General features: G+C 43.4%; 1 protein-coding gene across 6 annotated transcripts; it reads right to left on the bottom strand.

The window, feature by feature from the left end:
• Nucleotides 1-42: 42 nt before the first annotated feature.
• LOC145643356 (pleckstrin homology domain-containing family G member 5-like) lies at nt 43-11935 on the bottom strand. 6 transcript variants are annotated; one of them, XM_081708773.1, is made up of 13 exons: nt 11254-11935; nt 9329-9520; nt 8381-8542; nt 7260-7355; nt 6863-7063; nt 6514-6624; nt 5958-6107; nt 5578-5715; nt 5338-5457; nt 4782-5030; nt 4124-4254; nt 2809-3804; nt 43-1530 (listed from the first exon to the last, which is right to left on the bottom strand). In XM_081708773.1, the coding sequence occupies exons 1-13, from the start codon at nt 11290-11292 to the stop codon at nt 1521-1523; spliced, it is 2595 nt and encodes an 864-aa protein (XP_081564899.1). In that variant the 5' UTR covers nt 11293-11935; the 3' UTR covers nt 43-1520. The 6 variants fall into 6 exon arrangements, with proteins under 6 accessions (XP_081564899.1, XP_081564898.1, XP_081564894.1 ...); XM_081708772.1 differs by having other exon boundaries at nt 8381-8545; nt 11254-11933; XM_081708768.1 differs by having other exon boundaries at nt 2809-3822; nt 11254-11861.
• Nucleotides 11936-12314: the final 379 nt, after the last annotated feature.

Below are 12314 nucleotides of genomic sequence, written 5' to 3'. Positions count from 1 at the left end.
TTAATCCTTTTGGTATGTAGGAACCAAACGATAGCATTGTAATTTTGGTCGCGTAACTGTTTTTATTTGAAAGTCACTACAATGCATGGTAGCTGTAAACTGATAACGATCAAAATCTAAGGCAGACATGGATTCAGTCTTTAATTTTTCCCCCATTGTCCAAAGAGGTGAATAAACAACGCTACCCTTTGATATTTCAAACAATGACGCAGAGCAATCAAAACTTGTCAACAGAGACTGCTGTCTATAAAACAAAAAAGCTTAAATAAATATTATATTTACATTACATTTAACAAAGAGCAAGCTCATGCAAATTCACTACTGTGGCCTTAGATCAAAAAGTTTACAATTACAAGCCAGACAGATTTCATATTTTAATTTCATGTTTTCCCTATATGGTTAATGTTTGGGGACATGTCTCTCTCTGTAGGTAACTGCAGAATCTTTGGGGTTCAGAAACTATTGCTCGTGGTTATTTACATTATGTGATGATTCAGTAAACTAAAAAAGAAGCAGAATAGATCTATTTTTATTGTTAGGTGAGTCAATCACATTATACTCATAAATCTTGAGTTTCAATATTACTACATATCCACAAGGGGGCAATCTAACTTTAAGACGTCCACCTGTATTATCCTGTCTCGGGTGCCTTCGTTTACATTGCTCGTCATCTATAAAAATGTAAATGTTTTTTCATGTTTGCTCAGATTTTATTTATTTGGTTTTCAAGTGCTCTTAAAGATCTGGAGTAAACAAAAAAGGCTACAATCACATCAAAAATGAATTTCAAACAAATCAAAAGAAAACAAAAACCTGATACACCTCATTAAATACAAATCTGTCCTGTTCTGACATTATTTTTACCTCTTCTTTGAGGTTCACAATGGAATGTAAGTTTCAACTGAGGTAAAAATCTTGCAAAAGCCACTCTCTTAAGTAAACTAATCAATTACAGCAAAATACGTGATATGTAAGTTTACCTTGAATACTGCCTTCATACACAAATGTGCATTTATTAAGTAGTTAATTTATTACGCTTTATCTTTAAGACAGAAAAAACAAAATTCCTTTCTTTTTAATGGCTTTGATGTGTAGCCTGATTTTGATGGTACAGTAGTCTACAAACAAGGTCCTTACAACAAAATATGGTTTTTAAGCCCTTCATTAATGTGTACTGCCACTACTGCTACAATATATATATATATATATATATATATATATATATATATATATATATATATATATATATATATATATATATATATATATATATTACCATCTTGCATATTCCGAAGGCATGTGTTACATTATCTTCATGCATGTGTTACAGTCCCTGGGCTTCCAGTGATGGGGTGTCTGAGTGTATTCTCCTGAGCTCCTCCTTTCTCCTGAACCTTTGCTCTTGGGAATATGCTGATACTCCTTACAGATACTGAGATTGCTGTGTTGATGTTCATCACTGCAACTGTTTAGACCACCAATAGACCAGCTAATGGCACTTGCTTCTGTTCTGTCAGACTCTATACCTCCCTGGGAAAAACAAAAAACAAAAACACACACACAAAGAAAGCATAAAGTGAGCGCTCAGAGTGAAATAATAACCACACTGTGCAACCTCACCACCTATTCATTTGTTGTGTCCTAAAAGAACTTTCACATGTTACACAATGTTCAAACTGCAAACCAAGAAATCCTTAAGCAACCTCAACTTCTTACATCTTACCCAAATTACCAGAAGAACTTCCCAATGGTTACTTATCTTGGCATTCACTCTACAAGGTGTACCAAAACCATGTTGCAACCCCCTTAATAAATCTGGGTGGAGACCAAGATCATCAGATAAAAGAAGAGTGAGACAAAAGACCTTGGTGGTGAAATGCCAGCTTCCCACAGGCTGGGAGACAATGGAGCCTGCCTATTTCAGACCTAGGCGAGAGCTGAGGCCATCTGAGGTCATCGTGTCTCGGCCCATCATATGTTCCATAAAGGCAGAAGACCTTTATGGCCAACAGCAGTCTGATATCGAGCGGCAGGGGGAGATAGTGAGTGCCAATGACCTCTTATTACAAAAGGTCACATAGCAACGGCATTCCCAGACAATGAGCACAAGCTTTGAAGCTAGAATGCACAGGAACAATCAATCAGCAGGTTATCTGGGAAGGCTACAGGGCTGTGTCTTAATGTTTGGTGTTGCCATGATGCAGTAGAGATATGACTTGAGCTGGTGGGTGCAGGATACTGATAGCATGTCTGGAATGGGTATCCTTTTGGCTTAGGTGTGGTGTTAAAAACAAATAGAAATGTAGGGTGTCAACTAGGGATGCACCAACATATCAAACAACAAATGTTAAGGACCAATACCATCAGCGGATTAGTTATAAATGGTTGATAATAAGTGCCAGCTGTTTTATCAAACTGTTTAATCAAACAGAAAGGGGGAGGGGCCTCAGGTAGACACTGCAACAAGAAACACCCTTTAACATTACAATCATAACCACAATATGAAATGCTAAAAATAATTTTACCTTATGCAAATGAAGTGTCATATGTAAAAATAATTATGGAAGTAATAGATCAGTGAGTATTTTTTAAAAATGATTTACATATTGGTGCACAGTGCATCATTTGTCTTCTTGTAATGTGTATCTGTGAGAGACTACAAGCTATGCACGGCCCAGTATGCAATCTTTGACTTATGACTAGCTTGAATTCCTGTTTTAAAAGCTGAAAAGAAAGAAAGGAATAAAAGTACTGGTTCATTAGTGGTTACCCAATAATTCACGCATGCAGTTAAGTTGTTACACTTACGAGGCAGTGAGCGTGGAGTTGAGCACCATGGCTGTGCGTAATCTTTGCAGCTGAGACCTGGTCAGCTTCCTATGGTGCGGCTGCTGCAATGCTGCTGTGTCACAATTTCCCTCCAAAGCACCAGGGGGCGATGTTCTCCCACTCTCCCACTTGGGACAGGTCAGGGCCCTGTGCACAAGCTGCGTCTCTGCCCTTCTGAGAGTGTCCGTAGCTTCGCCTGGTAGAGTGTTGGGGTCCTGGTAGGGCTGCCCCATCTCCGTCTGTAGGAGCTCGTTGCTGGACAGCTCCTGTTTGGAGAGCTGAGACAAACTCTTGCTAATGCTACGGTTGGCCGTCTCAGAGGTGCGGGGCAGAGAAGCGAGTCTTCGGAGAAGGTCATCCTCAGAGCGTGACCTGAGGGAGAAGAGCTGCAGGAAGTCCGGACGAGGGTGGACGGGTGAACGGCGCTGCAACGTCAGTGAGCGACACCCCAGGTCCTGAGAGGCAGCCGCAATGTGTTCCACCTCCTCTGGTTCCTCCACCAGGTGTTTCTGGAGGTTGGAATGATCATCCAAAATGTTTGACTCATTAACAGTCACCTGAGAGCCATTCCAAGCCAATGAGTCCTCTTCGTCTGCATCGTCGTCATCATTATCATCAGCACCGTCATCTTCCTCGAAGGCCTCCTCTTCCTCTCCTATGTCTGTCTCCTCTCCTTCATTCTGTTCTACGCCTGCCTTCAACTCCAGTTCTGTGATCAGAGACTCTGGAGAGAGCGTTCCGTAGGCACTGTCCACAGACAGAGAGCGACTCTCTGGATCTACCTCCATGGTGGGCAGATCACCCAGCGTCTCCAGAGCTTGACCATCACTGGTGGAAAGCAAGTCCCTTGAGCTCGAAGAATGTAGAGAATGTCTGAGAGACACATGTTCTGTCTCCACAGGTATGGATGATCTGACCTCCTCGGGCTCATCCATTGCAACCACAGAGAGGGTCTCAGTGGAGCCGTCTGAATGGCTGGGTGAGAGAGAAAGGCTTTGGAGAAGACAGACCAACCGTAAGTGAAAATGTGACCATCAGTCATCTTGAACTAAGGCAAAGCTTACATAAATCATGTACAAGAAATTATCACCCAAGCCAGCACCAGTTAGAAATATTAGCATTTTTAAGTATTTCATATACCTATTTTTGGATGGCTTTTTACAATTAAACAAAAATATTTCTTCTAGGTTTCTCCATGAGCTAATAAATGGAAGTAGATTAATGTGATTTTTAATTTTATATATATTAATTTAAAAAAAATCATGTATATTTTTCTAGGCAGGCAAAGCATTACCTCTTGTCTAGTGGTTCCTTGTGCTGTAGGGAGGGGGAACTAGATGTAGACATGCTGCTCTCTGTCCCATCCTCCTCGTCCTCTTCTCTCTCATCCCTCTGGGATTTGGCACGGAGCCGCTCAAGCTGATTCTACACAAAACACTCCAGAATTTCAAAATCAGCAAAACATCCGGCATGCTAATCTAAAGATATGCTCATTTAAAGGTATGTTAATTCTAAAGATGAGAAGTGCCACAAATTTGCTAAATAAGTAAAACCATTAGTGTTATCAAAGATCAGAGTAGAAAATCTTATCTAAATTCTTACAATCATGGTTTATAATTCACTTTACACACTGAAGTTCTGTTTTGGATTAACTGTATATTCTCCATAAGAGGAACAGGACTTTCAGGCCTTGCATGTCTGGCCTAACCATTGTTGCTTTGAGATAATATGAAAGTAGACAGCCTTCTACAAATGGTCAGCCAAGTATTCCCCCTCCTTGGGCTGCTCCAGCAGATCCTGCTGGAGTTCAGAATGATCTTGTACCTTCATGCTTCTGTGAGTTGCACTTGGTTAGAGTGATTCCAGCAAATTCTCATATGAATAGGATTTTCTTTGTTGCTACCTACCCTCAAGTTTCAGTTTCAGTGGCACTTTTTCTGGCAAGAAGGTACCTGTGCGTTGTAGATAGCCTCCACCCAACTGCGACCCTGGATGCCACTGTTGGCCTGGAAGCAGTAGGAGGCCACAGCGGTGCGGAACTCGTTGAGGTAGATGAGGAGAAAGGTGCCTGGATCCTTCAGCTCCCTGCAGACCACATTCTGAATAACCAATGGCTGGCGAATGACTTTCACCTTCTCCACGCGCTTCACTGGTTTGGTGATCAACAGCACATCCGTGAACAAGAGACAGTACACATCCATCTGGGGGTAGGAAAGAGAGGAGAAAGGAGTGTTGTGGAGAGCACAAAAAAAATCTCCACTGTCAGGAACAGAAGTGCAGTAAAATACATCTCTGTTCCACAAGATACACTTGAGTTTCCTTACTTCCTGATGCTTATGTGCTAATCTGTACCTTTTTTAGGTGACAGGTCTCAGTTATCTTTTGGGTTACATGGGTTATACCTTAAAGGACCTGAGCCTAGATACAAGTGCTGTACAAGTCAATGCTTTTCCCTGAAGAAGTGGCAGCATGCGCGAGGTTGTCTGGACTGGATGGCAGACTTCTCACCCTGCTCTCTTTACCCTCCTTCATCTTCAGCGCTCCCTCCAGATGGAGCTGTCGTGTCTCCTCCGGCGAGGCGGCCATCACCGGAGCCGTCAGGTCAAACTGATTGTACTCCCTGAGGATCTGGTCAGGGGTCAAAGAACAGCGGGGGCAATTAACACAGGTCCCCTTCTGAATGTGTGAGAGGGGTCCAAAGGTTAACCAGCAACGTAGTTCTCAAAGAGTTTGTTCAGGTCATCCCACCTTTTCTACTTCCTCACTAGCACCCTCTACGGCCTCGTAGGCTTCAATGCGGCTAGCGATGGCAGCCAGTTTCTGTTTCTCTTCTCTTTGCCTCATCTGAGAGTCCACGCTGTTGATGAAGCATTCCACCTCCGCCACCTGCAACACCCACCACATCCAGCCATCTTACCATCACATGTACACTGAACAGTGCCACAGAATTCAGAATACAGCATGCACCTGACTTCTTTACATATATAACATATACATATATAACTATTACTGCACATTCACAGTACATGCGCAATAGTAAGATGACAAAGTCTAATCAAGGACATATGGATGTATAATGATATACGGTATATGAAGCTCAAATGGCTATACAAGGCCCTCCTTCTGACCATTCTGGTGATAGTCTCTCGTGCTGCCTGGTCGTCTGTCTTCTTTAGCACACTCTTCAGCAGGAGTGGGTACTTGGTGAGTCTCTGGTGAGGCTTCACCAGCATATCGGTGAGTTTCAGGCGGCTGCACTGCTTATGGGTTTCTGCCCACTGCATAGGAGCACAACAAACAGTTTTGCGGTTAAAGACACCCTCTCGCTTAACACTGCTAATACTCCACCATGTCTAATGTGATGCAAAGGAAGGATAAAGATCTTCTATCCCTGGGATGGAGAGAGGGGGTGTCTGGATTCCATACAACTTTACAAATCTTCCAAACCGAAGAACCATCATTGTTGTGGTATGTTGTTGCTCTCTACCTCCACAACAATAACACATTAAATGAGTCAGTAGTATTTTTTTGCACTTTTTTTATTATGCTTGGTAGACTGGAGGGCAAAACAGATGGTTGAACTTCCTTGAGCTGAAGGGCTCTGTGACAACAGCAATGATAGAGATAGGGAGCACCATGGCACATGTTAAAGTAATGGACCACAGTGTCAGTTATGCCTCTCACCGTCACATAGATCCTGAAGAGTTCATTGTCCCTCATTAAAGTGCGCATATACTCCATGTAGCTCTCCTCCTCCATACAGTAACGGATATAGGGTTTAAACCTGTAACCAAACTAAACACACAAACAGTATAGCAAACAGTAAGTTACGGGGTACTAACTTGCCCTGTACATATTAAGTTTTCCTTGCTCATAGAGACTTGCCCCAACTGTTGAAGGTGGGAATGTGTGACTGTCTGTGTGTCTGCACATGTGCTGAGAGAGAGAGAGAGAGTGAGAGAGAGAGAGAGAGTGTGTGTGTGTGTGTGTGTGTAAGTGAGTGAGTGAGTGTGTGTGTGTGTATGTGACTCACAGTGCAGAAGCCCTGGTGCAGGTCCACTGGGTCGAGCAGGGCACGTCTGTGTCTGGCCCGTTCCAAGGCAGGCAGTAGGACATCAGCCCACAGTGACGTGTGGAGCAGCACAATCTCCTGGATGTTCCCGAATAGACGGGCAGGCTCCACCTCACTTAGAAAGCCACTCTCCTGCAGGTTTAACAACCCACTGAGGAATAGCTACACACATGCACGCACGCGCACACACACACACAAACACACAGTGACCAAAAAAAAAAGTATTGAATTCAGTTACTAAACTGACCACTACAGCTCAAGCCATTAACTTCGTTTCCAAACGAATTACTACAAGTAAACTGAGGCAAATGTAAATCCAATATTTCTGTATCAGGAGTTTCTCTGAAGTGGAGCTTACATCAGTGATGACGTGTAGCTTCTTAATGTAATCTGACTCTGTCTGCAGAAGCTCCCAAATGGCCTCCTGTTGATGGCACAGTCGTTTGGGCAAAGCCTAAGATAAAGAAATAAACAGCCTGAGAAATACACAGCCTGTCTGTGGCTATATGGAAGATGGAAAAGACCTTACTGCTCATCTAATTACTGTATTATACTTGTACCACTGCATTTGTGTAACAAAAGCTCAATTACAGCATAATGTTCAGTGTTACAGCAACATTTATATATACGGAAGAGAATGCAAATTAATTCAATGACATTTAACTGCTAAACAAATGAACATCAAACCACAGCTATAGAATTTGTTCATATTTACTGTAGGGCTGTGTCTAGGATGTAGACAACTAATGCAGAATTGTTTTTTTTACACATACTAAGGTATCTCCATGACACCATGCAATTTAAATGCACAAATATTGTTAACGCATAGGTCATCTTATCCTACAGTTCGTCTTTGCTTACAGCCATAAAATGGGAGGATAGTTTGTCTGTCTACAGCACTGTGTAGATTACTTTAGTCTTGTATTTATGGAGGGTCATAATATCATAAATGTTTGATTATGACAGCATTTTCCATGCGCTTCGTTACCACACTGTTTGTGTCCATGTTTGTGCAAATGAGAAAGAAAACCCACAGCATGGATGATTATGGCATTTTAAATTATGCTTTTATCTTAGTATCTGTGTGCCTGACAACTCCAAAAAAAAACCAAAAAAAAAAAAAACCAAGACCCTTAAGTCTGTCATGTTGTACAAAGGTTGGTAAGAGAACTGCTCGGGTAATGTTACCTTAAAAGAAGAGCATGCACATGTGTGTGCTTGTGTGTGTGCAGGAGTGTGCATGCATTTGAGAGTGTCTGCATGAGTGTGTGTTCCACCAGAGATTTTGGGCCCCATGAAAAGATATAAAATATTAACGATGACAGGTTAATAATTTAATATTGGTACCTAATGTTCCAATAAATTTTTAGGACCCCCATCAGTCAGGGGCCCTAGGAATCGTCCTAACATTTCGCCCCTGCGTGTGTATGTGTGGTGTGTATGGGTGTGTGTACTTGTGTGACATGGTGGTGTGTGTACCTCAGGGTTTCCCAGCAGGTCTTTCCAGCTGTTCTCCAGCTCCAGGTTGGGCTCTTCCTCCCAGGAGTCTTTGTGGAATGAGAGCTGCTGAGGCATTGTGGGTAATCCGAACATCGTGTAGGAGTGGAGTTTACTCTGCAACTGCTCCACTCGGTCACACTCCTGCTGTAAGATATATAGAAAGACGGATGGATCGATGAATACATTGGTTGATATACAGACAGAAGAATGAAAAGAATGGAAAAAAAAAAGAATGAAAGACCCCATCAGTTCCTATTGTCTGGACTTCAAGCTACATTGTGGGTTCATCAGTTTGAGTTTATGTAATTTATCAGAAGCTAAACAGCGTTAGTTGTAAGTTGCTTGGTTTAACATTTGTGTACAGCTGTCTGATGTTGAACAGATTTATGCGGATTGTTAGTCACTTCATTGTGCTGTGTGCTGTTTACAGCACAAAGCCAAACCCCTAGGCACCTTTTAAAAGCTCCCTGGTTCGTGCACACCACATAGAAGGCATTGTTGTCCACACCGGACCAACGTCAGAGCATTAAAAGGAGCCAAGCCGGAACGCAGATAGCAGGACATGACCTCTGCCACCGTGTGTCCCCTCCTGGGGCTACCAATAGTGTAAACACACTCAGGCCTGGGAGTTGTGGAGGTCCCCATGAGTTACCCAACCAGACGCCTCTATCCGACCCTACAAACACTTCACTGATAATCCACGTGCTCTTCCAGGAAAGCTCCACTCAAAAACGTTTTCCTGTGCTCAGACAGGGTAGTTGGGAGTTTTAAAAGCTCATTGGCTTTGACAAATTGATGACGTTTCCTCAAACCCGAATGGCCTAAGTGGGGTCTAAGTGTGAGAAACATGACTTTGCCAAGTGGAGGAGGGCCCGTGTTTGACGGGCAGACACACGCTTTGTGACCGAGCGCATCTGGATCGCACACCTTGCCCACGGAGCCGTTGCTCGAGCTGGAGCTGAAGAGGCCACTGAAGCGGCTGGCGGCACGGTTCTTCCACCGATCCGTGCCTGTAGCTGAGTTCGGCAAGGAGCCACTCAGCTGGGAGACGGAGTCTGTAGCGGGAATGCTGGCGTCACCCAGGAACTCCGTCATGTTTTTCCGTCGACGTGCTTGACCCTAAGAGAGGGGGAGAGAGGGACAGAGACAGGGAATGTCACCACAGTCACCTTTCCTGCATCCTTCTGGAAGAAAAGATGAGCATCTTGACATGCAGAGAGGAAAAGGACCACTCCCATCATACAAACTATGAGTCTCAACCCAGATGCTGCAAGACCTTAGAAGTAGTCAGGGTGCATTGTGGCATTTTACGCGTCCAGGACCATGTCTCAGCCTTGGGGTCGTCAGGTTATACTTAAACAATGCAACAGGATGTTTGCACATGCACGTCAGGCTTCATCTCAGCCATCGTACATGAGTAGCCGTCACCTTGGGCCTGGCAGAAAGAGCTGGAAAGCAAAAGCCTGTAAACATTTCTTGGCTTGCTCACTGGGGTCTTGGACTTGGACGTTTGTAAAGCTGCTTTGTGATATCTGTTGTAAAAAACGCTATATAAATACATTTTGATTTGATTTGATTCCTGCTGTCAAGAGAGGGTTCTGGGTCATCTTGGTTTTGCCAACAGTCTCTGCGAGGAAGGGGGTCTGCAACGTCAGAGGACTGACTGACAGCATGGTGTGAACCCTCTGACCCAGGAGAACAGGAGAAACCCATGAGTCACAACAGGAAAGGCAACACTCTGAAAAAACAGCCAAGGCTTTTCCCTTCCTGACACAATGGAGAAGAAGTGAGGAACGCATGAACACACCAAGGGAAAATGACACGATGTCCCTGGGGTTCAAATGACTTAAGCTTTTGAGACAATGAGTTCTACTGATGGGGTTTCTTTAGGGGGGAAAAAACAATATTTTAAAAATAAGAAAAATGACAAGCAGGCTTTTCAGTGTTGGGATGAATGTTATGTAATTGCATTAATACTGGTGCTAAACAGAGTTCTCTACTCCCAGCCGTCTACAAGGCCCAGTTTGTGATTCAAGCAGTTTAAAAGCAACCTTTAAATTGTCAGTGTTACAATCTTAGCTGGGCTTCAATATACTATGTTTCTGTTAAAAGATCAATGCATTTAAAGTAACTCCAACTACTGCTGCCTTTTAATCTAGCTGCATAATCTCATTTTCTGTGAGAGCAAAAGCACACTTTACACACAGAAATAGCATCAGGTAACTAGAATTAAAAGCCATGTTGTGGAAAATTACCCATACTAACTGCTAGGTCAGTGTACCAGTATACAGATGAGTACTTACACCTTTGCATAAGATGGACACATATGCTGCTATAAGGGGCAGGGCCTCATTAATCAGTGCCTGTGTGTGTCTCACTTTCTTCAACACATTAGATTCACAAACAAGCTCAGGATTGATAGTACACTTCAGACAAGTTCACTGTTTAACTCTTGCTCTAAGCATTTTTGTTCATTCAATTAGACCCACACCAGAATGTGACATGACATCCTTTACATGGACTTGAACACTTGTGATGATGTGCAGTGTTTTAGCACCCAACAGCCCGCTAAGCATATGCATGCAGGAAACACAATCTGTGATGGCACCTCTTTTAGCACATAGTTATATTTCAGCTTTTTCTAATTATTAAACAAATTTTACTATTTCACTATTTAAAAAAAAAAAAAACTGTTTCCTTTTTTTTTTAAATGAATCCAACAATTTACATTTACATATATTAAATAACCTTCAATTTCCAAGAAAGCAGTTGTGCAAATCTTAAGCCAACCTCTCTGCTTTAAAAATAAACCAGCATGCCAGCATGCAAGCAGTAATTCAGCCACTCCTCACCGTGGATGTCAGAGGCATTTCCAAAACGCTCATCACCATTGCACTACATCCAGAAACGACTCAGTCCTTTATTGTCCCCCTGAGAACAAAACTCCAGCAATTGCCTGCTTCTGTAAACCATACAGTCGTGTGCTGCTACTCCCCCGCTGATCTGTCAAACCCTTCCAAGCGCCTGAATGAAACAAGACGTTCACATGCACCCTCGCTGCCCGCGCGTGTCGCCGTGTGTGCGAGTGAACCTGAAGGTGGAGGTCTGAGCAGAGCCTGCTGCATTGCTGAGGAGGCCTGGCTGGCTGTCATGGAAACGGCAGGATCCTGCCCTCCTATTGTGCGAACAGGAAGAGTGGGGACAGAAGAAGCGGCTGGAAAGCAGGGAGGCGGAGTCCGACTCTCTCGCCACCTCTAGCTACTGATCCAGTGTCAGCTCTTAAATTTCCTGTCCTGATAATAGCCAGGATGTTAGAATGACTTGAACCGACTGCAGAACAGTTGGCTTCTGTCCACGCAGGAGGAAATGCCTGAGACGAAAGACTGGTCATATCCTGGAGTCACTGGCGGACTTCTCCATTGATGAACGCTGCATTAACTTCCCCTGATCCTACTAGGCAGATCCGTGAAGGCAGTCAAACTCAAGGCTAACACTCCATAAGGACCCTACATGTACTCAAGTGCACAGAACAGAACTGGAAGAGAGCAGCCGGGACAGAACACGCATGGCTTTTGCAAAATATTACTGCATAAGGGCCCTCAGCTTCAGCTTCTATATCAGCAGTTTACAAGGACAGTTAACACCAGAGATTCCCCTTTTATCTCAGTTTATCCTTGAGGTTCACACACTTCATGGCGCAGCATAAAGCCAATCACTTGGAGCCAAGCAAAAGCACACCTCTACTGAGCGTAACTAATTAGCTGCTGCCAGGATGGGCTTAATTGCCTGATTTGCATTTTAAAGAGACAGACTCTCTCTCAAAGTCCATAAACAGAAAAGTAGACAGAGGAATCAAAAGGGAAACTTTCTGCTCTTATCTACTGTGCTCCTTTTTCTGTGTCAAAGCCAAATT

The sequence above is a fragment of the Electrophorus electricus genome, unplaced genomic scaffold (genome assembly GCF_041902795.1).
Source record: "Electrophorus electricus isolate QZ-2024a unplaced genomic scaffold, ASM4190279v1 Scaffold131, whole genome shotgun sequence".
In the NCBI taxonomy this organism is placed as follows: Eukaryota; Metazoa; Chordata; class Actinopteri; order Gymnotiformes; family Gymnotidae; genus Electrophorus; species Electrophorus electricus.
The sequence above is the reverse complement of the archived record's forward strand: the minus strand, read 5'-3'. Positions and strand labels throughout refer to the sequence as shown.